General features: G+C 38.9%; 1 protein-coding gene across 2 annotated transcripts in view; it reads right to left on the minus strand.

Moving 5' to 3' along the window:
• The window catches only part of SH3KBP1 (SH3 domain containing kinase binding protein 1), a 219,892-nt gene that overhangs the window by 69,380 nt on the left and 123,567 nt on the right, over positions 1 to 26,945 (minus strand). Inside the window, exons 6-7 of one of the 2 annotated variants that reach the window (XM_084306300.1) lie at positions 23,795 to 23,869; positions 12,775 to 12,971 (exon numbers count right to left, since the gene is read on the minus strand). In XM_084306300.1, coding sequence (XP_084162426.1) covers positions 12,775 to 12,971; positions 23,795 to 23,869 — 272 coding nt within the window. The remainder of the gene's footprint in view (positions 1 to 12,774; positions 12,972 to 23,794; positions 23,870 to 26,945) is intronic. The other variant, XM_084306299.1, reaches the window with a different exon arrangement.

The following is a 26,945-nucleotide window of genomic DNA, read 5'->3' on the forward strand; positions in this document are numbered from 1 at the left end:
CCCCGAGCAGAGCAGGCTGAGGGGAGGCCTCATGGCGGCCTGCAGCTCCCTCACGAGGGGAGCGGAGGGGCAGGCGCTGAGCTCTGCTCTCTGGGGACAGCGACAGGACCCGAGGGGACGGCATGGAGCTGGGGCAGGGGAGGGTCAGGCTGGGGGTTAGGGAAAGGGTCTGCACCCAGGGGGTGGTCATGGCACTGAGCCTGCTGGACTTCAAGAATTGTTTGGACAACGCGCTCAGACATTGGGTTTGACTTTAGGGTGGCCCTGTGCAGAGCCAGGAGTTGGACTTGATGATCCTTGAGGGTCCCTTCCAATTCGGGATATTCAATGGTTCCACAATTCCATAAGAGAAACTTCAAAGGCTTACTCAAACTCCTCTTACTCCCAAACGTTATCAAACTAACTTACTTTTTTCAGTTAAAAACAAAATAAATTCATAAGGAGAAGAAAAATATAGAGAGAGAATAAATAGAAAACTATTCAAAAATTTAAAGCAACAACTCTTTGAGGCTAATTTAAATCCTCTCATTTGTAGGCCACTACAACAAAATAAAATCAATTGAGAGATTTATGGCATACCATCAGTCTGTTTCCTTGGTCCCTCTTTTGTAGTTCCAACAGTCCAGAAACCTACTATAACTCTAAAAGATTATAAAAACCAAAGACTTGCAACAGCTACTGTAATGAAAAAAACAAACCCACAGAACAGCAATACACAACTGTATTTCCTCTTCAGACATCTCAAACTTTTTGTGACCTGTAAGGTGAATTATGTGCACCACAACACTGTCAGTCAAGTGTGCCTAACAAGTTACCTACCTGCTGAACAAATCAGGCCCTGTCACGTAGTCTGAAAAGGTTTTAACTGCCTCTGGTTTTCTCTGAGAAAGTGTTATAGACGTAAGGCGTCTTCAGATGCACAATATTTCAGTATTTCACTGTATGAATACACGCTGCTCCCTCTGTGGTGATACTGATGTTCATGCCAAACTGGAGCTGTTTACATCCTCTACATTCATGTAATTTATATTTCTGCATTAAAAGGAGAGTCTCAAACCTTCATAATGTGAAAGACATCTAATTAGAGAGACCGTTTCACAGATTCCAAACTTCCCATTTTCAACTACAAAACATCTCTTCAGTGAATTCAGAACTGCTTAAATGGAAAATTACTGTAGTTCTTGTTTCCAGCTGTTGAGCTCCATTAAGAAATGACCTGAGCCAGCACCAAATGTCCAATCCAGCTATCCGTGCACTAAAACTAGCAGGTGTTTAGCAGACCACCAGCAGTCTACAAAACACAGATGAAGAATATCTTCATTAGCTTTATGCAAGTCACCACAGAAATATGTGCTATTTCAAGTAACTTTCAAAGAAATAAGGTAGGTAAAAAATGAGATGCTAAATTTTTGTTTTAACTTTTTGGACAGAAAAATGTGTAGGAACAAAGGCTTCAATGAATATGAATGATGAAATGTTATTTTCATTAGAACTCTGGGTAGCTTGGAGAGCAGAAGAGTGCTCATTTTGCTTTTTCCATCATCATTCTCCACCGCGTACCTGCTCTACGGGCAGATGAATTCAGACTCCAAAGCTGCTATAACTTGGTATCTTGACAAATTAAAAATTCAAATTACGGACAGGGAGGGGAGTGGAGAGGCTTTTTTCTCCTCATGTGCTTGACATGCTGGCCAGGAGAGAAACCTATGTATCTCAACTCATACGCTTTGTAAGATTCCTATTTCTGTGAAATTTGGACTTCTGACACTTGATGCTGTTAGGCTGTCAGTTTTAAATGGTTAATGAACACCAAATCTGCCTTCATAAAAGGCTAATGGTGAGAAAGTGAATGCAAGAGCTTACATTAGGTAGATGCTGCTGAAACTAATGGAGCAAGACATATTAGAATCACTGAGGAATAAAAACACTTTAGCAAATGAAATTAAAAAAAAGCAAAAATGGGATGAAAGCTACACAGTATGCTCCCAACTGCCTCATCTCAAAGTACTGGAAGCATACACATGGAAATGAGGAGCATGAACAGGCTCATTTAGCTTCTTCCTCAAGCCACAGATTTGCAATGGTAGAAGATGCTTTTGCAAAGAAAGTTCTTTTTATTATTTTTTTTTCCAGCAGATTAGTCTTCCTTCTTCTGTGCTTTATTTATTTTTAATTTTCCCCTTTTACTGAGTGTGGTTTACACAAATGTAAAGGATCCTGTCCCCCTCCACTCCTTGTCAGAAATTTTACCATTTGCAGGTTGCAACTCACAATTAATTTCTGTCTCCTCTGGGAAGGATCCTTTAATCAGGCTGCACATTGTGAATGAAATCCCTTTCTACTCTCCCAGGAGAACAATCCATCTAGATTGCAGTGATAACCAGCATGATCCAGATTGTACCATCCAGTACAGAAACTGCTGTTATGAAACCTTCTCTTTTACAAAAACTAATGAACCTTACAACAGTTACACAGATCTACACTCCCTCTTGCAGAAGTAAGGAAAGCAGTTCAGCTACTTTAATCTCTCAAAAAAAAATAATCTAAGAAAACAAAAACCACGGAATGGCTCTTCTTTAGTGTCCTCATTTTAAAGTAGTAACAATGCTACTTTACTCTTGTGTGAAAGTTACAATGCTGACAAACTGCCAAGCAGCTATTCAATTATATTTTTCAAATCCAATGATTTAAAAAAAAAAAAAAAAAGAAAAAAAAAGACTAAACCCATACTGTCATGCAGACAGTCCCAGACTTTGTGCTGTCAGCAAATATTTTTCCAATTTTGACCTTAGATTTCTTCTTTTCTTAACATAAGTTACTGAGGCTAAGGAGTGATATACTATTACTTAATCCTTGCAGGGAAAAATATAGTGCACCAAGTGACAAAGCAAAATGCATGAGCATCTCCATCTCCATCCAGTTCTCTTTCAGCTGACAGGAATTTCATCTATTTTCCTTTGAATGAAGCTCAGAAACTTGAAACACAAATGAAAAAATGACTAATATCATGTGGTTTAGCTTTTCTTCTCAGCAAGTGCTTTAGGTACAGAGACTGCTTCAGAAGAAACTGTCAGCTGGACACACGGAGGTCTACTGCTATTTGGGTGGCCAGTGCATGGCAAATAGCCCGGCACCCAGCAAAACCCAGGCAGCAGCAGGCTGTACTTGGCTACAAGGCCCTATTGCATCAGGACTTCCTCCCCAGGAGCTGAGTCCTCTCTCCCCCTCCTTGATTTTTACTGGGACGTTTTTATGAAGCGCTTAGTCAACTCAGTTTAATAATGTAAGCTTATATTCGTGGCATTTAAGAACTATTTTATTAAGATCAAATGTCACTGCCTTACTACAGAAACACATGCAAAAAAAAAAATAGGAGTCTAAAAGGCAACTTAGAAATTGGCTTTCAGACTCTTAAGCCCACAGAGCGTCTGGCTGCTCTAGGATCCTTCTGTATTCCTCTTTTCCTCCTTCCTCTTTTCTTTTTTTAAGGCAGAAAAGAGAAAGACCCATGGCACATTGTAAGAGAAACAGTTCAGGAAACCTGTAGCTTCATTCCTCCACCCTGTTTACTGACTTCAGTTGTTAAATGCAGAAGTTGAAAGAAATTTTTCACATTTCTACTCAGAGTCCCCAAAGAATCTGCAAATAATTAAGCAGTTTACTTGGTGCCTCTCCATTCAGCTTTCTATAAATTTTTACAAGCATCAGTTGACTTCAGTTTTCCTTGAAGGAAAGGATAATTTCCAGCTAGATTTTATTATCCCAATACAATTTTCTCCAAATCATTCGTATCAGTTTTCCTCATTCATACAAAAGACTCCAAATGTCACCTCACACAGAAGAGGGATTAGTAAAGCTCCTCCTCTTTTTTCTGCCAAAAAGAAGTGCCGTTTTATTAGATCACTTGGGAAGGAAAAAAAGGAGGGGGGGGATAATTTTTGTTTAATAAGCAAACATTTGAAAGAGCAACACATCCTAAAGACTGTGCAACTATTCTTGCCTAACTACGAGGTTACATTATTCTTTAGAGTAAGAAAATTGAAACCAAGTCATATAGAAATAAAAAACATCTGTGCAAGCTTAATGGCCAAACAGTCCGAAAGGAAAAAAACTTAAACTAAATGGAGCCAGGACAGAATGTGTTTTCACACAAAAGTAACCCCCTCTTTTAATACCTTCCTCTATAGCAGAAATGGACTTCAGGATCCCCAGTGCTCTCTTTCTTTCTTTTCTTTTTACCTAGCCAGCATCTACAAACTGTGCAGAACTACCAAGGAACCCTGCAGTCGAATCCTGTGCTTTGCAGAAGATATATATTGCAAAAGAGTTTTGAATATTGACAGAAAAAAAAAAAAATACAGCAACTAATTGTAAAAGAAATACCTCCTCTCCCATTGTGAAGCCCAGCTGCCCTTCAGCAGCTCAAAGTGTCCAAGACGAGCACTGGAGTCCTGCCCCTTCCTTGCATGAGCTCAGCCCAGCAAGGGTGGGAGCCCAGCCCTAGCACTGACTCACACTTCGGGCCATCCCAGGGAAACAAAGGTTCCACTTGTTTATTTCACAGGAAATCTGGAGCTTTTCCTACCTCTGCTCACTCTTAAGTTAGAAGTTTCCTCTCCTTTCCCAGGCCAGTCGGCTCTCCTGGCTTCATGAGACTGAGAGCTGGGAAAGGTAACGTAAGGGAGGATGTATATGGGCTTCTTGTCTAGGCTGTACAGATAAGAAGTAATGCAAATAATTCTACAGGAAAATGAATTTTTGAACAATTCTGAATGTACTGGTCTCTCTGTTTTGGCGTGGGGGGAGAAGATATTTCACATCATGTAAAAGTTTTTGTTTTGAGTTTTTGTCTTTTAAAGGAAGACGATCAAGAAACAGCAACACCATTAAGATGATGCTCTCTTCCATGAAAGTCTTATAAATTCTTAATATTTCGACCTCGCAAACCTTCAAATGTAAAATGAATGCAAAAGGGCAGGGGAGGACAACACATCATGCGCTTCTCAAATAATTTGGAAGAAATTAAATATTTGTATTTAAGCAAACCACAACATAGTACACACTCTCACTTCCATCTGACCTTAAATACCTCAGAAAAATGTTGACACGTTCACACACAAACACGTCTACAATGTACATACACGCGAATAGTCAACGCGTTCCCTAGACACACACACCCATTCTCTAAAAAGATATTCTCATGGGAGTGCCAACGCAACTCTGAGACAAGAAAAACTGAACTCATACATCGAAACAAACAAAAAGGTTCCCTGGTTTTAAGAAACAGCATAAGGAAGGACGTGATAAACTTGGACAGTATGCAGATTTTAACGGGGAGGCCATTAAATTGCTCACTCTGCTTCCTACAAAAACTGCAAGAAAACATTTAATTTGCAGAGCCAAGATATTTAATATATTTTCTGTTACGACCATGAAATAAATTGTATATCCTCCCTAAGTTTTCTTTACAGGATGCCATTTTAAGGGGAAAAAAAAAAATACAACAGACATCCCCTGGGAATTATTTATGTATATTTGGTCCTGATCTGGTTGAGAGGCTTGGATTAAATGATCTCTGAGATCCCCTTTGCTCTTATACCAAAGTTAAAATGATCCGAGTAGGACTACTACTACTGCAAGTATATATCTCTGGAAAAAAGGCCAGGATATTTCAGGATATTTTAAAGATTGGAAAAGACCAAGATGATGGGTCATAGGCAAGGTAACCTCTCTTGCAGCACACTCCCTGTGCCAGCTCTGTGCTGCGGAACAGGTTCAGTAATGACTCAGAGCAAAGTCTGAACGCCTCCTGAGCCAGCCAACCCACCTCCTGAGGATTTCTGTTCTCCAATCACAAATTATTTTAAAGTTGTATTACAACACATCGTTATCAGTTCCAGAAAGCATGAAATTATTATCTATTTGTAGAGAGAAGAATAAGCCATAACACATTTATAATGCATACATTTTATGAATATGTATAAATATAAATAATACAATCATGTATGTCTTTTTAAAGATAATCCTTGATTATGGAAAATTTTAAAAAGGAAACCACTTAAGAAAAATTCCACAAATGAATGAAGCTGAATAGATAGCAAAAGATAACTGTATATATTTTATTCTTGGCAATTTCCAGGTTATAGACAGTCCAGCTCACATTCATAAATCTTTTTAATACCTCAGCAGCCATGAAAGTTATTTAGGTAATTTCCAAAGTCAGATAGATTATTTTATTTTTTTTTGTACAACAGTATTTGTTCTTTAACTTTCAAAGTTCATGCATGCCAAGAAGATTAAATGTCATCTCATTAAATTTGTATAATCTTTCCAAAGTTTAAAAAGCCTAACCACTCAGACATAGCAATTAAAAATCAAAGTTTTATTATCTGACAAAATGCAAGTGAAGCAAGAAAAAGAATCTCATTTGACCTAGAAACACTAAGACACTGTTTATAAAAGTGTTTATTCCTAATGCCTTGATTACACTAATTTAAATATTTTGTATCAATTTGTATCAGTTCGATTTTACTTAGGTAAATTTTACGACTAGTATTAGACAGTTTCATTTGTGAGCTTGTTCTCCTGATGCCTAACAGACAGCAAATATAGCCAGCCTACATGTCAGTACTGCTACTTTCTAAAGCGTTTTCTCTGTACTGAAGTTGAAACAAGAAACCAATCTTTCATTGAAACTCAGTTTATGTCTCCAGCAAATATCACTGTAACTCAGGAAATGAACTTTATTTTGAACTATTAAAGCACAGTGGGTTTGTTTTGTCTTGTTTCATCTTTAAATGACTCCTTTTTAAACGCTTGTGGGGTATAAGTCTTGGGAATGGTACAGACTTAACTGAAAACGAGGGCTTTCATGTGATTTAGCAAACTACTGGTCTTCAAAGTACAATGCAACAGCATCATGTATCACAGCAATGTAGGACGTATATACTTTTGCTCTGTCCCTATTATGAAATAAAATTGCATTAGCTTAAACCTATACATCCTGTTTCTCAGACTACAGCATCCTAAGACTTCCTAATCAAAACCACTCCTGAAAAATCAGGAGCGCTCCCCGCCTGCTCTCCTCCAAAGGAGCTCACTTTGGCAGAAGCCCAGTGCTCTCCCCCAGGAGAACAGACCAGATTCTCCACATCACTTTTAGGAGCGACTTCTAGTACTAGCAATACTTCTACATTACTCTGCTTCTATTTTTAGATGCTATTCAAGGAGCTCAAGTCCAGAACATAAGTTGAAAAACGTTTTCATGCATATGCTGGATGTACTTATTTCACACGAACAAATCTTTTCTGAATAAAGGCCAATGAGGTTTTGTGGCACGGGCAACAGCTATCCTGCATTTATTTAGAGCCTAAGAGCTGCTTTATTGAAAACAAAAGCCTAAAAAAGTCACAAGCAGCACAAAACATTGTGTGGCTAACTTCCTCTGCCAGAAACTGCTGTTGCAAACTGATGGTAATCTGAACTATGTCACCAATACCTGAACAGCTCTGTCTGGGCAGCCTGAACATTTCACAAACCAGTGTGAGAAAGCGTGAAAGCAAAGCTCACTAATGGGATAGCATGGAAACGCAGGACGTATACAGGAGGTCAGGAGACACTATTCATTTAAGTATCACAGTTCAGTGACTCAGTAGAGACTCACTGCCAGCCAGAGTTATCAAATTTGTTCCTCTCTTTAAACCCAATTTTCCATTTCCTGTTCTATTCCCTCGATACCAAGTCCTGTTTTGAGTCAGCCTCCCCTGACTCAAAGAGGCATGCTGCTTTTGGACTGCCACTCATTTCAAGAGCTGGCCATGTTTCACCTACTTTTCCTTCTTATTGCTGTGAATTATTTACTCCAGAAAGGCTAATTATATTGAAGAGGCATTAGTTAGAACTTCCACAGTGCTCCATGAACATAATTTGCTGTTTGCAAGCGTGTGCTATTTCTGCGTAATGGAAGAAACACAAATCCTGCTTCCACACGGAGCCCTTGAAATGAAGGGTTACACCGGTGAAGGAACAAACCCTGTCTGCAGAGGCAGCCTTGCTCTCAGCACAGCTTCAGGAGGGAGCAGGGACCTTCTCCCCTCGTAGCTTTACTCACAAGTCAACATTAAAAAGTGGTGAGGGCAGGGATGCCAAACTGCACAGACAGCGACTTCAAAGCGAAACACAAATGCTGCTGGAACAAGCTGAATGCTTCCCCCATTCCCACATAGGGTTTGACACGCTGCTGCTGCTTGCTACGACTGCTGCCATCTCTGATGGCTGTTCCTGAATAAACGAATGCCAGAAACCTGTGCTTTCAAGAGCAAACTGCTACAACCACTTGATATTCACACTGCAGGCTCTCTGCCTCAGCAAGCATTTTTACTAGTGTTTGTATTCAGTGCCAGGTAGTTTTGCTCACATCCATTTTTTAATTATCTCAGGATTTTGACCGCTGTCTCTCACATCCCTGTGTTAGGGGAGCAAGCATCTCCCAGGACATCCAGCGTACACAGTGAGTGCTGGCCACGCACACCTGAGCTCAAACCCAACATAAGCCAGCTTGGAAATGCCAAAGACCTTGCATCTCTCAAAGATTTCTTTTTAAACGACAATTCAAAATTAAGGAGAAAAATGATCTGTGCAAGCAACAAGGCAGGAATTGACAGAACAGCTGTGGCAAAGACCTGACTGGCAACAAAACCTCATCATCACAGTTTCTGGATCCCTGGGTCATGGCCTCAAAATAGAAACCCAGATCTTACAGGCACCCTGAATTTATGACTTCCCATCTTACTACTTTGGACAGGTAGATTTAATAATTGGCATCACCTTCCAGCCCTTCTAGCTGTTCTGTCTACTTTCATTATTTCTTTTTCATTTCCCCTCTTCACAATATACTTAATACATGCAGAAATAAAGATTGCCATGTCACGTCTTGCAGTGAGAAGGATCCCTAAACAGCAGTTAACTAGTTGCTGGGTCTACAGCCATTACAGCCTTTCCTTTATATTAAGTCGTTATGGTGGCTGCAATATTGCCCAGTTTGATGGCTGGATATAATTTCCATTAAGTTCTGGCAAACACTAATGTGACCTCACCAAAGGCTGCTAATGAAATCTAGCTCTGCTCGAATTCACCAGAGCTAGCTAACTACGAAAATCTTGCCTGAAGAAAACTGAACACATCTCAAATGGAAAATGCAAAAGATATTCTCAGTGGTTTCTTCATAAGTAAGGACAGCTTCCAGAGAAATAAAAATGACTTTTTAGGACTTCTCTTCTGCATTCACCTATCACAGCCTCCAGCATTTTCAGCTGAAATTGCAACTCAATACAAACAACCCGATACAGTTAACTCAGACTAGGGAGCATGTTGGTTAAATTAATTTTCTTCTACTTTTAGAGGTTTATTTTTAGATACGGGAGAGGAAAATGTGATAGCTCATTGGAACAATGGAAGCACAGCACATATAGATCATATTGGAAGGAAGAGCAAGCTAGAAACACAAGTTAAAGACAAGCCACTACAAAATGAAGAAGGAAAAAAATAAACGCCTGTATAAATGTCTTGAAAATGCACAAGCAGAAGGAAAAAATGTGAAATGGACCTTTCTGTTTGGCCATACAACTTTAATAGTGCTACACTAAATTTTCTAAGGAGATACAACATTTCCGTACACATACTGCATTTCTTCTAAAAATTCATGTGAGCAAGCTACAGTTCCTGTCACACGTAGCATAGCCAATTAGCTCACTTACAGCTATCATTAATGGGAATTTGACAGAGCCAAACCTCAGGAATCTGATTCTATTCTGACTAGAAAGCAAATACGGCCAGCAGTCGATTCATTGATGCAAACAGGCAAAGAAAGGAACTACAAAGGAACAGTATTTGATTCTTATATTTTAAAACACAAAAGAAAGCTCTGATGGCACTGCTCATACTAAACTATCACAACTGCATCATTGATTTCCCTAGGATAATCTGCTTTTGTGATTTTTAGAACAAAGAACAGCAAAGCAATGAATTCTGCACACCGATAAAATCAATGGGTTTCCACGCAACTCCTCAGTTTTGCCTCCAGTTAAAGAGCTTATTGATCACCCTAAAAGACAAGGGCCACTATATTCTACATTGTTAGCACTGGGCAAACACTTGGAGCACAGCAACCTGACCGATGATTTACAGCAGGGTGTACTGGAATCTGTTCCTGCTCTACTGGCAGCAATCCTTTCTGCCCTCATACTCCTGCCAATATTTGTGTAAAAGCTTTCCTAACTTAACACAATGATAATTCATAACACCTTTGCGTGAAATATGATCTAAACTTATGAATCATAACATAGAAGAACACAGTAAAACAGAAAGTAATAACGCCAACAAAATGAGACCAAGTTGATTCTTCTGTAAAAGGGAACAGCATCTCCCATAGGCATTATCTTGTTATAAATAATCCTACATTACACAATCCTCTCAATAATTTACTGACACTTTTAAAAAATCAATAGTTGTTAGGTAATGTTGTAAATGAAAAAGGTAAGAGTATCATTACTGACATATATAGAATGTTTCATCAGTAATAATATCAAGAAGAACCAACAGAAAGAGTTTGAGGGTCTCCAGACTTCAGAAATACTTTTAAAACATGATGAAATTGAGGATAGCATTGTTTCTGCCTCTTCAAAAGATTACAACTTATGGAAAACCTGAAGCTACTTCTTGTAAATGAGCAAGATACACTGATAAAGATCCCTTTAAAAACTACATTAATTGAGAGAACTTGTACTGATTCAACACTCTGCATCATAAATTGTGACACTTTTGACCCTATATGCAGCGTTCTTGAGACAAATATGAACTTTCGTGGAACTACAAACACTGCAGGATTCTCTCTCTCCCAGCCAACATTAAATGGCAAGAAACACTGCAATGACAAGGGAGGAATCTCCTGCAGCCAGGAGAGAAGTACTTGGGGAGGTTAATCTTTTGCAGTTGTAACCTGATGTTTTGTCAGTGAATCATGCGTTGGTGCTATGCGTAGGTAAAGACAACAGTCCTGAAGCTTCTGAGTGGCACTGTTCAAAGGTTAACCAACCTGACCCTGCCCGGGAAAAAAAACAATGACAGCAGAGTGTTGCTTTTGCTTATCTACACACTTGAAGCACAAATAAGGGACTGTGCTTACAAAGATGAAGACATTATTTTCCACTAGCCATATCAACTTTAGGAGAAACTTGAGGACATAGGAAGGAAGGTCTCTAGGTAGGATGAGAAATGTTAGAAAATTTCTGAAGATTCTAGTTTCAATTTTTGGCTGGCAAGAAATACACTCACACTGCACCAATATCTGTCTCTGTAACGGAGAAACAAATGTATGATTTCTCATTACTATAAAGTGAAGACTTCCCTTCTGTGAACAAAGGCTACTTCATAAGCACTTTGTGAGTACTTCATATTAAAGCGATGAACTCCAGAGTTCAAGAAGTATGTAATTTATTTTAATCAGTTCCCATTTACAATGACTATTTTATAGATGGCTACAATTATAGTAAGTATGCAGACAAAAGAAATCATTTCTGTAGCCTTAACAGAGCCTTATCAATTGAAAATTCTGATCTGCCTGTATCCAATTCAGGAGAACTACATTTTGTGAAACACATGAATTCTGGTCTGTGCCTACATTTATCTTACAAGTGAATGTTGCTGTTACACACAAATTATAAATACTATTAGCATGTAAATTCTATTGTGTGTTTATCTTAGGAAATTGTCTGCATATTTCCTTTATATACATACATGTGGAAAATTAGTGATTTATAATGACTCATTTATCGTAGAACTGCATTATTAAAATACGCACTTCTTGATGCTAAAGGACTTTTTGTCCTGAATACAGAAAAAATGCTTAAGTACAGTGATGTATAAGCTTAAGTCTATCTTCTGTCAGGTACATCCTATATACAAAGGAATTTTCCTTATGTGGGACTTGTATGAATAAGATTTCAGGCAGCCATGAAAACAAACATCCTCCAAAAAGGGGTTAAAGAAAAAAAAGTTATTTCCAGTTATTTGAAACATCTCAGTTTGATTTCTAGTCTCCCTTTCTAGTTTACTTAATGACAGTTTTGGAGGCTAAAGACCAAAGAATGCTCTCTACAAAGATGGTCTGTTTCAATCTGTGGAAGTTAAAATTTTCCCCACATGTTAATCTCAGGACTTTCTTTTTTATGTCATATAGAAAAAAAACATAAAAAATAAGCTTTCCCTTTTTCAAGCCCTATCAAACAAAGGAGATTTTTGAAAGCAATTTTTTAAATTAACAAACCCATACTAAGTGAAGGTATTTAGCTATTTTCCAAGTCTTCCTCTTCGGAAAGCTGATGATACAATGACTGTATCTCTTGCTTTACACAATGACTGTATCTCTTACTTTATATATGAACTAGCAATTATTTTTTATTATAATGTGATAACTACAAATCTGAAAAAGCCTCTCCAGTCTTCTTCTCTAAACCATCATTTTCTTAGAAAAAAAGGACAATTAACTGTTAGAGGAGTAAATCTTTAAGCAAAGTAACAGTTCTGGTAGGCAGTTGATGTCACTAGAACTCATTTTCCTGTGTGTGGCAAAAGAAAAAAGCAAGAGTGTCATCCACGGAAAGATTAGGAAATAATGACCACAAAATTTTAAGTCCTTGTCAGTGATAGAATTTAGAACTTCAGGACGAAAACTTCTTTAAATCAACAACAAAGGAAGAATTAAGAAATGATACGTACCTTATCTACTGTGACAAAATCATTGTCAACTTCTATTGACCTTGGCCGTAGTTTTATAGGTTTGTCTTTGAAGATATCTCCAAAGCCAACACCCTTGACCTTTTTGGGTTGGATTGTCGTGCCTCCATTGGCTCCTTCTGATTTTGTGCTGCAAGAGTCACCACCATCACTCTCAGAGCCTGTAGTATCTTTTAGGCCTAGGAAATGGAGGGATAAAAGAAGGAATCTTAGGTGTGAAGATCCCTGTTTCCAAAAGAGATTGTGACCGGAACATGATCCCTCCCACCAAGCTCTATAGGAAAACAAAGGCTTGAGATACTGGTAGAGAAGAGGTTGTCTGTGCCATGCGCTCATTTCGGAGTTTTAAAAATCACATCACTTCATTGCATTGGTGTACTCATTAGAGCTTACACCAATCCACAAAACATGCATGCTCCGGGATCAAAACTTTATTCATGAAGACAACCATTCCTTGAGTACCAAGAAAATCCTTCTTAGACACATACGATTTGCCAGAGAGTTCATTAAATGAAAGAGTTAAAATCAGTTCTAGGGCAGCTATTGTATAAAGTCACTTAAAGCTAACAGTCAGTCAGACCAGGCATACTGTACCTTAAATCTGTATGACTCATATCAAGCCAATTATGCAATTAGTATCTAAAGTTACATTACCTAACTGGGAAATATAAAGCTGAAAGCTGTTTAAACAAATCTGCAATCAAATAAGCTGCATAATGTGTTCCCTGCTGAACATTAAATCTCTCTGCAGCATAGACAGCCTCATAAGAAAAGCACCCATGCACACAATCCTCTAGGAATATAATAAATCAAAACTGACACTCTGATTTGCATTACTTCTCTCAGTGAATAGGAAAATTTATCAGTGCTTATCTGAAAATTTCCGCTGTTTGAATAGCAGAGGCCACAGATCCAATATGGTGACGTCTCGGTCCTTTACAGGATGGTGCAGACTCAAGCCAAGCAGTCGCTGGCAGCAGAAGTGACCCACTGAAGTTTCCTCCAATTGAAACAGTCCCCAGAATCATTTACACCTTCCTTCCTTCCTATGTTGCAGATTGACTTGACTATGTTTCCAGGAAAAACACAGCACTTTATGCTAGCTACTACATTGCTAATTCTACCTAGAAATAGCAAACCCAAATTCTCATATTCCCCTTAGAAGCGTTTATGGTGCCACAGACACAGATCATATGAGTCAAAGAAAGAAAAAAATCAAATAAACTTCTCAGCTTATTTTTCCTTATACCAAGGTCAACAAATTGATTGCAATGGATTTTCATTGTAAGGCTGCCAGGAGAGAAGAAAATCATCCTTAAATTCTAGACACCCCAAATCAAGTAGAGATTACATACAAATCTCTTTCCCTCTTCCCTTAGGTAAGCATATAGTCTTACCCAAAAATCATCTATATTTCCACAAAGAGGAGAGAAATGACACTAAGATAAGAGGAGAGTCTACTGGATTCCTATAAATGGCTTGCAAGTTGTGGAGCATGTGGGAAGCTTTACAATACCCTAATAATGCCTCAGATCCTACAATTCTCCAACATGTTTAAGTAGCAAGAATAGGATGAAACAGCAATCTAAGCTGAAAGCACCTGAATGCTGTTTCTACACTAATCTAGAACAATCTTTTAAAGCCAAATAGAGCAATTACCTAGAGAGAATATTTTGATGGTCAATCTTTATGACTAAAATTGTTAATATTAACAACTGAATCCTTTCCTTCTGCCTTCCTGACTCAAGTGACAGCTCTAGGTTTAAAAGACCAAAAATCCACAGAATGAGAAACATTTTAAGGAGAGTGGAAAATGAAAGAGGAAATTCAAGGTATAGCTCCACATACAATCTCTTTCAGGTTCATTCTGTCTTTAAGAACAAAGGCAGAAAACAATCTGGGGCTTGGGGCACGGTTTTTGGTTTTGATGTTTCTTTTTAAGGTCTCCACACAACAACTTTGTCATTCTGATGAGCAGTAACTCGCTTTCAGGGAGTCTTCTCATCTTCCTGGCAATTCACTATTAAGGAACAAGACTGGTAAAACTCAAGATCTTTCTCAAGAGCTACTTTAAACTTCTCCGATGAAGCACAGAAAGCACTACAAGTCCTGAGGCCTACAGGAACAAATTCACGAGCCAGGAAGCGAGGGGCTCACCTGCTAAAATTGGTTTTAGCAGCAGGGTGCTGTGAGGAGAGGAATTCAGGAATTGTGTATTGGGATGGGATTTTTAGTGAGGATGGTTTTAGGAGACAAATTAGAGAAAGCTCCTGCTCAGAAACAAACAAAAAGGCTAAAGACTAAGCAAAATACTTTCTTTGTCTCTGTGGCCTCCTGCATGGCTGCTACATCTGCATGTTGAATTTATATATAACATTTCTGATTCTGCAAGGGTATGAGTTAGATACCACCATACAAGTTATTTCTTCCATAAATTGCCCAGGATTTGAATTAAGAAGAATTATAAACAGTAATAATAATCACAGTATGACTTTTCTCACATATGCTGAGGCCTTGATCTTTTTACTTTGACCTTTTTGTCTTCCCATGGCAGGCCTTGGTTAACACCTCAAAAGCTGGTTTCATGGGCTTATCATAGTTAAACGGTGGCATTCATGCCATCATTAAGGAACTTCTTCCAGGGCTCATAAAAGCAATAATGAGTGAATTCAAGCCTTCACTGCAATCCCGTTCTGTCTGGGCTGTGGTGGTGGTGATGATGATGGGGGCCCTGTCTGTAGCGGAGCCATTCCACAACACAGGGGCACTCAGAGATGCAGGGCGAGACTAATTAAGCCTGATAGGTATAAATCAGCAGCATGGCAAAGTCACTGCCTTTTTCTTATTACTAAACCTTGTTGTGACATTTCTCTCCCCCGTCCCAGAGAGGGAGGGGGAGGGTGAGCGAACGGCTGCGTGGTGTTTAGCTGCAAGCCGGGTTAAACCACGACACTTGGGCAGTAACAATAGAAGAAAAAAGAATAATATTTCTGAGAGTAAAACCTCCACAACTCAAAATTCTGTACAAAGCACAGCGATCATTTTGTCTTTGCTGAACACAGGATCTTCTTCTTTATCCTGATGTGGGATAGGGAAATTAGCCTCTGGCAAAAGTTCCCTGCTTCATCCTTGCCAGGATCTCCTAAAACTACTCTGTGACAGACAAAAGCAGCAGTGCAGAGACCTCCCTCCACAAGTAACTGCGTTTAATTGATAGGATGCATGACCTCTCTTAGCCACTCCCTGCATGGAAAACATGTCTTTAAAATAAATTAGTAAAATAGGTTTTCCACATCACTGATTGTGGGAGAAGAGGACATACACCTAGACCTGGACCTTGGCCAGTAGATGGAAATAAAATATGGAAGTAATTAAGGGAATTACTCAGCAGGTGCCATATGGACTTACAGTTCTTTGAAGCCTGCATGAAAGAGAGATCAGAAACCTCAAGGGCTCAAAGACAATTAGGCTTTTATTTCTGGGTAATCACTTGTTTTTCATTATGGCATCTTCATCTTCTATTACCATTCTTCTATGATGAGACAACACACCTTACATCAGAAGCCTCACCTCAGGCTTCCAACAGACTTCCCTAGCATCGCCCATCTGTGCTTGATGTTATCCAAGAGTCATTTCGTTCTCAATGCTGCCACGGAGCTTTTATTATCAGGACTGTATACTGTGACAAAGTTAAATAGGAAATATCATATATATATATATATATATGTATATATTTTTATATATTAATGACGACAGAATGAACTGAAGTGATGCCTGTCCAAAGTAAATTGCATTTGAATGGTCAGATACAGTGGCCAACCTGACAAAGCTTCTTCAAAGTTAAAATACTTCTTTCTGATGAACTAGGAAAATGACAGAATTTATTATTTTTTGACTGACACAAACTGAGGATCCCCTTGGACTTAAATAAATGAGAATAAAAGCCCTAGCTTTTCCAAGAAGTATCTGCTCTTGCTCTTATCACTTGGTGGCTGTGGGAAAGAGGCAGAAGTGGCAGCAAAGAAAGGCAATATGCAGTAGAAATTCAGAATATCTTAGATAAAATGAACGTGTACACAGCAACATTAAGAAAAAATAACGCAGAGATTAATCTAACATGCTCTTGCTCTTAAAGACAAGCTGAGGGGCCCTTCTCTTTATCTTAATTTTTTCCTGAGGTACCTGAGATATACATTTTTGATGTGTATCTGTATTTTTGATGTACATCTGTATCTGTACAGATACAGAACTTGCAAGCAAGAATTTGCAATACTCTGCCCACCCTTGCATGACAAATACTCTCCTCTCACTTAATTTTTAGTTGGGTTGTTTACTGAAATAAATACATTTATGTGTCTATATCTATTTAACGCATATTTGAATTTCTACCCTTTCCTGACAAAGAAGTTTCTCCTACAAAGTTGCAGTGGTGGAGACTAAAATAAGGTGCTATTCCACATTTTGACTGAAACCAAGGAATACTATTTTTGCAATAATTTCCCAAGTTCAACTTGAGACATGTAAGCCTTTGTGATTCTATTTTATTAAGCATTTTCCTCTAACAATTTCTTCGTCCAAGATCGAGAGATGAGCAAAACTGAAGTCAGAGAGTGATCCAAGAGCCTTTCTTGCCTTTTGAAGGGGATGCTATTTGATTTTATTCCACAATACAGACCCCTTCCAGTCTCTTAAATAAAAACAAAAATCTGGGACCTGGGACTCTGAGCTTGTCCCTCCTCCCAAAACCAGAAAATTGCCCCTCTTCCTACTGACTCAAATACTCTCCTTTTTTCCTTCAGCTTTGCATGGCCTTTTTCACCATTACTGCAAAGGAAAAAAAAAGCTTAGTAGGAGAACAGAGCTGGACCGTTTCCCTAAGAGCCAAATACAGCCCACAGATAGGGCTGGGAACTAGGCAGGAACCTGAGTGACACAGACTGACAGATTATGAATTTTAAATATGGAATTTTCTGCAAGAAGAGCTACGGTTAGCAGGGAGGTCACGTTGCTAAATGGGCATTAAAACCTGGAGTGTGTCTCAGCAGGCACAGTCATCTGCCACTGACGAGCAGTACGACCACACCGGAGCAGCTGCAGCAGAGCTGTGAATGTAGCACAAAGGTAAGGCCAGCAGCTCATCAAACTATCCTCAGGAACACTGAACACGTTTTTGGTTTTAATTCTAGTCATTAAATACTTCAGATATATCCAGGACAGGATAAAAGCTACACTAGTCAGGTCTCTTGCTATTATTATTTTTTTTAAAACAGCAGATTTTCTAGAAACATCATCTCTGTTTCAGCAATTGGATAGCTGACAAGCTAAGAACATAACAGCACTTAGTGCTTACTAACATGCCTAGTGTCCCACCAGTTCCAGTAATATGAAACTTTTTCAGACCCTTATAACGCTTTTAGGACTTTTTTGGATATCACTTCCCATTTCTGGCTCTATAAGCAAAGATGCTTTTATTTATTGTTGCCAAATTATCTGTAGCACCACAAGGCAGAGCTCAAACCTGAGTGTTAGGTGCGCTTTAATAATATGCTTCCTAAAACCTGGCCAAGGGCAGCATCAGCAGCAAGGGGATAAAATTCCCAGGAATCCCAACTTTTGGCTGGAACTAGATATGGGACTCCTGGCATAACGTTATTTAAAAAGATCCCGAGATCTAAGATTCTCGGTTGCTTCATGCTCCTTACAAGTGCAAGATAATTTAGTATTCATGAAGATTAAATTCTCACAACACTGTCTGGAGGAATTTCACACTTCACACATATTTTTCCTCTATGGCTATATATGAGGTATTAGTTTTCTCACGACATTTCAAACATACCACACTTCTGTTGTGCCAGTTACAGGTCTTTTGAGAGCAACATTCTGAAATGTACCAAAACAGATTAGCTCAAACAGGGATTAAGAAGAGACCGCAACATCAAACTTAATTCACCAACATCCCCAGAGCTGTGCTGGCATTAAACCAAGATTCTAAACCAGAAAGATTTTTAGGGATGATAAAGGGCTGTGTAAACTAAAGCTGTTAAAATAAAAATAAACAGCTGTGATAAAATTAACTCCATTCAAAGCAGGAAAAGAATTGTTCCTAAATAGCTTAAAATGGCAGGAAAAATGCAATACATGGTAAGCCTTACAGAGCTTTCTATTTTAAGGTATTGTTTACAAATTTAATTTTTATTCTGGATTGTTCTCTCTACAGACTTTTTCTGGCATTGAGGAAAAGACAAGAACACTGCTGATGTGTGAGCCAGGGATGCTCAGGCTCTCTGAGCTCTTCTTGGACTAGCTCTGTTAAGCCATGTAAAGGTCAGCTGTTCAGAGGCACACACCTGAGACAATGCAAACAGTCTCCTGATTTGGTCTGGCAGCCAGAGAGAAACGCTGTCAGCTGTGTTTAATGGAATAAAGAACTGTGTAAATGAAGCTTATTGGGATTTCTGCCTTTTATGGGAGGGAGGAAAGGCAAGGGGAAACGTGGTCTTTCCTTCTATTTAGAGAAGGGTGGTGTGGAGCTCCTGAGCGACTGATGTGAACGATAATGAAGGTGAAGCCATAGATGGCAACTGCAGCAGATGAAACAGGAAGCGTCTTTCTTCCTTTTCCTCACACAGAGGCAAAGGCAGAATGCATAGATTCAGCCTATCAGGTACTTAGCTTGAGCTTGTTTTCTGTGAAAGTCCTGTATTTTGCTGAAGACATCCTTAACAACATTCTGTAGTGTCAATTAAGGAAGGCAAAAACAGAAGAGGAAGCTTGATTTTTAAAATGACTGTAAAACAAAGCTGCACTGCTCCTTCATAATTAAAGGTTAATAAATTCACACTTTAAAAAAAACACACCACATTTATGCTTCTTAACCGAGTGATTATACATGTACAAATGGTTGATGCAGACTATCTCAATATTAGTCATTATTTGTTCTTCTTGGTTATGCTCCTTGAAGAAATGTAACCTTGTATTCTAAACATTTTGTCATTTCCTTTCACAACGTTCATTTTCCTTAACACAACGCTTCTTGCCACGTAACAAACAGCCTCAAGATTTTATGCTTTCACAAAATATCATGCAGGGAAAAGGGGAGCAGTGTCCTGCACCACGTAGCAGCATGCATTATGGGCAATGCAGTACAAGCATCTTCTGCAGCATGAACACGGAGCCATCAAGGAGGAAACTGGTGGCTTCACCTCATCCCCAGCCATTTCCCTGAGTACCACAAGAGCAAACAGAAACAACCACTCATTCAGGAGTTTCACAGCTGTACTCTCGCCTTCTTCATTTTGGAACTGTTTTGTCATCACCCGTGTTCTCTCCAAGTACAGGAATGTGTTATTGTATGTGAAATAACAGATAAGCAACCACAGCCAAAAGGATTCTTTCCCTGCCACTCACCAAAAACTGATCTTTAATGAGACTCATGGAAAGCCACTTGCTGATGGGAGCCCAAATCTTTGGAAGGATTTAATGCAACGTAATTCTTCTACCCACCACCCGCAATCGCTTGCCATCTGTACATCTGTTCGCCAGAAAACAGGATGCTTATTCTTAATCAAAAATTTTTCTCTCGCCCATTTTTTAACATTGTTCTTTGTCAGATGTTATTTTTCATTGTAGCAGCGGTGAATTTATTACACGGTATTCTTTGTGAGCAAGTTAGAAGCTGAAATAAAATTTGTAACCGTCCTCTTCAGAACTGTTCAAACCCACGTCCTGGTTTCTCGTTTAACTGTGCTCACATTCAGACATTCTTAAATGGAGTTAATAATACCACAAATACGTCAACCATATTGATTTCTTTGAACTCTGACCAGACACTGTTCCTCAAGGATTAGGAAAAAAAATTAATGTGTTGGAGCAATAGAAAACACAATTAAGGTTACTCACGAATACTTCTGTTTCAACGATCCTGTCTCATCTTCTTCCATTATATCTAGTATCTATTACTGACAGCATTGTGGGTCCATGTATAAGGAAAGAGAGGCAAATATTTGTCAAGTCAGGCACTGAATCTGCCCTGTTCCTCTGTTGTAGCATTTTCAAAGGAAAAGAAAGCGAAGGAAGAAAGAGAAATTAGACCAGTAAAAATAAAAAAATAAAAAACCTTAGAAATCCAAGATGCAGGAAGGTTCTAGGATGAGAGGAAAGAGGGCTGTGATCAACAAAATGACAAGTAAGTAATTTGCTGTTGTTGTGTGTTCACCCAGCATACACAGCAGCAAAAATTCTCTGACAGCAGGTTAATGAGCAGAATACCAAAGGAGTTAGAGCTATTGCCGAGTGGAGTTTGGCATCCTAATGACTGAAAAAGCCATGTCAGCATGTGAAGGCAACGCTGGCTGCTTATGCAGGAGACAGTCTTGCATATTTCAAGGAAAAGTATCTCTAGAAGCAGCTACAAACTAATTTGACAGCATTTAGCTACTCCAGGCCTTGGTTAAGAAAGAAAATTTCTTTTAAACATAGCAGTTGCAAAATGGCTTTCAAAATGAAATTATTTTAGCGCTACGCACATGTTTGTAAAGTAAAAGCATTTTTCTTCTGAAGCTTGCTTCAGAAGTTGAGCAACGCTTCATGCAATGCAGTACAGGCGAATCGAAGCACCCTTTGGGCATAAGGAGTCTGAAGCTATGAACTGACGTGTGCTTAGCTTATGGAGCAATCAGAAACCTGACAGCGGAGGAGCTGTGGGTTGCTTAAAACCCACGGTCCTAAATGAAAACAATCCTGTGGAGTGTCTCCAAACAGTTTTCACTGGAAACACAAGCACACAGGTATCTGCCTAAAAATAAGGGCCACAGATAAGGTACAAAATGGAACAGGCTGGCCACACCTTCCGTAGGCCTGCTGTGGAAGAAAATTAGTATGCAGGAAAAGAGCTGCCAACAGATGCAACAGGAAGAATAGTGAAACCTCCTCTCTGCATGTTAGTCAGGAGATAACATCTCTGACAGTAGCGATGCCAACTCTCACTTTGCTTAACACTTTCCCAGATGATCTGATTTTGTCTACCACCCGTTTCAGTCCCAGATTTAACCCAGTAAGTGACAAACAGGCTGCAAAGGTAGCTGGACATCTGGTCTTCTAAAGTGCAGCTTTACAGGGAGAGCAAGACACCTCGGTAGCATGAAAACAACAACGTGCACGTCTCAACCAAATGCCAAGGGACGTAGTATCAAACACGACATCTTTGGGCAGCTTGGAAAACAAAGTTCATAGGGGTGTTTGTCCTGGGCAATGGGAGACATCTACTGTGGGTTGTCTTCTTGCAGCTAGTGACTAAGAATGCCTGTAGATACCTATCCAACCATACGTGCTTTGAAATGTTTGTTGAAATTTATCTTGCGCAACATGGCATGATCACGGGTGGTTATTGTTATCAAGGAGAACTAAATGCAGAGCTCTAGCATGACTGGACATTGAATTCTTTCTGGTTTTACTTAGGCTCTGCCTATATAACTGGAGAAGGCCATTTGACAGTTAATAAAGAATGGGCAGGGCATGAAAAGCAAGTTTTCTGGTAACATTAGGGCAACACTGCCCAGAGAGTTTACTGTTGTGAAATTAAGGCTCCAAAGGCAGATCTCATATCTGATTTGAAGTGAGGTTTTGAAATGAGAAGTCACACACACCAGAGTCACTTTGTAAATCTGTGTTACTCTCATCAGGTAAGTGGATCATCATCAAAAACAGAGGGGATTGAAAACACGATGGTCTAAGAAATCTGCAGGAAGCACACACTCTGATTAAGGCAGTTAAGAAGGCTCTAAGGTGAGATGCAGCAGAAAAACATGAAGCCACGTTGGTCTGCTCCAGCCAGAAAAAGAGCTTGGTCTGAAGCTCGAGAAGAGCTCAGAGAAGAGGTGAATTCTGGTAGACAGGGAGATCATTTACCAAGGGCTGCACACATAGACGGAACTTCAGTTTTTGCTCAGACAACAACAGAAGTGCAAGTGCAAGTTACCAGCGTAGAAGGCTATCACTTCTACTGCTTCATCCTTTGCTGTGAATATGCTGAAGACATAATTCAACAGAGGTAGGAAAGCAAACTCCCCCACCCAGAGAGTAGAAGGAAGGGCAGCACAGCTTGGGTATTCTGGAGAGAAAGCTGGATGAGATAAAATCAGATGCCAAAGTTAGCACAACATCCTGTTCACCGGAGGACAGGACTGAACGCTTTGTACTTAGTCACACTAAATGTGAATCGGTAGGATCTCTTTCTGATAGATTTCTGGATGAGAAGCAGGTGGAAGGACAGATTTCTGTCTTCCTTGCTTCCTCAGTCTTGCATCTGATACCACTATCCTCTCTTCTTCTGTATTAACAGGGTAGTAAAAGCATATGAAAAGCAGCATATGTTCCATGCTTCCAAAACGCAGAAGGCAAAAACCTGAACATGAAATGAAAGTAGCTTTGTATCTTTTACCTGCTTCCTTGGCAGAAAAACCTATCAACCAAAATGCTGTGAGTAATAGCTGTCAAAGACAGAATGCCAAAAGAAGAGCATGCAGTAAAATTGATACAAAACAAAACAAAAGCCACGTTGTTCTTAAGAAAAGCACAGCATATTTAATGAATTCAGCAATTCTAATGGGAACTTCAGTTTTAGAGCAGATGGAGATTTAATTCAAAGATTTGTGGTTATTATCAATCGTCTTCATATTTCAGGTGGCAAAATAGATGGGACTAAATGGTCTTCGTTTCAATCCATAACAAACCCAAACATCCCATGTAATTTACAGTTTATTGTGGGCTTACACGCATACATTATACGGACATAACATATACATGCACAGAAGGACTGAGTGCATTCTCACTGCATTAAGGCTAGGCAGTTCATCAGCAGCAAACCGACTTGAGCTTACAGACAGATAGATATGCATGTAGAGTAGCTGTAAGTGAGTAGCAGTGGCACACTTTACAAGTGTAGATAAATCAAACAAGTACTGAGGACTGAAGCTATTGCTTGTTGATTTTGAAACACACTCACTGTTATAGCGTCTGTAGCTGTCAATCTTTGCCGGTGCCACTCTGTACAGAATTGTCCCTTCAAAGGCAGATTTTCCTGACAGCAGGGAAGAGAAGGAAAGAGGGAAAAAAAAGAGAAGGGGTGGGGTGGGGGTGAAGAGATCGAATGATGGTAAAAAGAAGGGAGAGGAAGAGGTTTTAATCTGTATTTTCAGTCACTAACATTTTTAAAGACTCATTAGCAAAACAGCGAGAATATTAACAAAAGTATCTGATTTTACATGAAGTTAAAATGTTCTTACTGCATGTATGTCAGATAAGAGAATCTCATGATTTTGCTAAAGCTGTTCTTTACAATGTCCAACAGAATGCATTTTTGCTTCGGTTTTGTCTGTTGTCCATCAAGATTCATAACTTGCAAATTAAATGATTTGTCTGTCTTATTCAGCCCCCTCATGGAGCTCACGGGAAGCCTGAAAAAAAATCAGTACTGCAATGACGTACTCACAGTGGCTCAACACTCCTGTTGCAGATGTAGTGAACAAGCACAGCTGACTTCCAAAGAGGGCACTGAAATATTCTGCTTTCTTTAATATACCAGGATCCTGTGAGCATCAAAAATGCTGCATCTTTCCAAGAGGATTTATTAGAAATATTTTGGACATGGGACCTAGTATTAAACAATGCTTTGCTGAAGGAATAGATACAAAAAAGCTAAATAAAGCAGTTTTTCAGCCAATGGCTTAATCAGGTGTTTTAACTCTGTACACATTAACAAAAACAAAACACGAAAACTTAAAAAAAAAGAAAACAAGAAAAAAGAAAAACACTTCCCATCCTAGGTATTTAAGATAACATTTCCACTATCAAAACCATGAATTTCTTGGTGCTTTTTTTTTTTTCTTTGATAGCAAGACAACTCATGCTCTGGCAGTCATGGTATGGAATTCAAGTGAAGGCAAAGGGCATGAGCATTTGAGGTGTCACTTTTAGTTTTGTTAACCCAAGGTATACAGGCAAGTCCAAAAATATACCAATGTCAGCTTGCTGTCAAGATCACCTAGGTATACCATCACAAAAATGAATGTATTCAGTATAATTTTATAGCAAAATAGCCAGTACATGTGAGTTATTTCAATATAGCATCCACCCATTCTGGTACCAAAAATGTAGATTATATTTTTTCCTGCATGTCATTCTGTTGGACTTTCAGGAAACAAAAAACTATGCCTATTTATATATCGTAAAAAGCAGTTTCTTTGTTTTGTACCTGTAGTTTAATTAACAGCACAAAGTTTTCATTGTCTTATTTTTACACAACGAGGAAGCAAAAATGCTGCAAATCTACTTTTCTACCTGGCTTTTACAAGATACCATTCAAATAATACCATTAAAACTTTCAAGGTACAGTTAAGAAATTGCTAAGAGAAAGGCATGTTAAGCTTCATGACAGTGAAAAGAACCAGAGAGACAGGAATGAACATCAGAAAGCTTTAAGAATACAAAATACACCAAGTTGCCCGACTGAAGCATCAGCTGCTGAGTCCATCACCGGTCCTAGTTCCTGCAATCATGACTCCTCAGTAGCCATCACTAACAGGTTTCTAAAAGTAATTGATACCTAACATGAGGCCTAGCAACTTCTGAACAGACAAACATGCAACAGGCTACCTTTAAATATTGCCATGACATTGCCATGAACATACTAAAATGCCTTTGAAATCATCTCAATAATAAGTTGTGATTCTCACATGCAATTCATTTGATTATGGGACAGCCTTCCTGCTTCTCCACAGACTGTAATGACAAGATGCAGTATACAAAATATTCTTAAAATCAATACTAGATAGCTGAGAAATCTCAAAAATAATTAGCCTTATAGTTCATGTATCCATTTAATATAGTGGAAAAATTATAATGTATACTTCCCATTCTTGCCGTGTAACCTTCCCTCAGAGAAAAACAATGTTCTAATTTAAGAGGATGCTTTAAAGAACAAAGAACTGTTGTTCACTCTAAGGGTACTTGAGCCTGTCCCTACTCGTATTTTGAAATGTGTCTTTGAAGACAAAAGAAAGGTGGAAATCACCTTACAGCTGGGACAAATATTTAAAATAAGTATGTGTAGATAGACACATAGATAGATCTTTTGATCTTGTAACAGTCTCACTTTCTAATCTGCTGAGCATCTACCAACCTAAGGGAAATCATAGGTTCCCAGCCCTTTAAGTTAAGGGGCTATTAAGTCCTGCTATTTGTCTTGAGAAATGTTTAGACACTTTAAAAAAAAAAAAAGGGACTTCTAATTCAGAAAAAAATTCTGAGGTTACTCTGTAGCAGAGTGTGAAAAGAAATCAAGCCAGTTCCTTCTGGCCATTTACTCTGATCTGCTGTAAAATGTACGTGGGCACATTAAAAAATAATAAAAACAGACAGCATCTTTTTCCTCATTAGGTCTCTGTAGGTCATAACACAATGACAGAAGAATATGCGTTTTCGTTATCTTTATTCCTAAAAAGCCAAGCTATATTATTTCTCTCTTCTGTATTGCTTCTGCTGAGCTCAACAAAAAATATGTTTGCACTTACAAATGGTTCTCTCTGGAGAGGGTCATTAAAATGTAATTAAAATATTAAGTTTAACTAACAAATTATTTTTAAGTATTAATAAAATAAAACACTCATGTTTGCACAGTGCTCTTTCTCCAAAGATCCCGTGCTACTATTCCAAGTCTTGCAGTGAACTTGCCAAGTATTACCTTAACCATGTTATAGCCTAGGTTGCTGAGTTTAAGGCTGCTGCTCAAGATTGCAGAGCCATACCCCAATCCATTTTAGTATCCTCTAGGAACTGTGTGGAACCTCATTGACCACCCAAGTTTCTGTTTCAATGCATATGTACAGCCTCTTGGATCTGAGTGTTCACCCAGAAAATAACATAAAAATCTACAATTCATATTCTAGATTTTTGCCTTACAAAGTCCTGCGACTCACACATATTCCAACAATGTTTCCAGTGAAACAAAAAGGAGTTATTGCAGATTTGATGCTCTCTCATGTCTTGTCATCCACAGAGGAAGGAGCTGATCTAGAAGCATGCATGAATGTACACCCTTACGAGATATTACCTAGAACATTATGTAGGCCTAATGCCCAAATCATCCAAAGGTTTCT

The sequence above is a fragment of the Netta rufina genome, assembly GCF_964035555.1.
Source record: "Netta rufina genome assembly, chromosome: 1".
Lineage (NCBI taxonomy): Eukaryota > Metazoa > Chordata > Aves > Anseriformes > Anatidae > Netta > Netta rufina.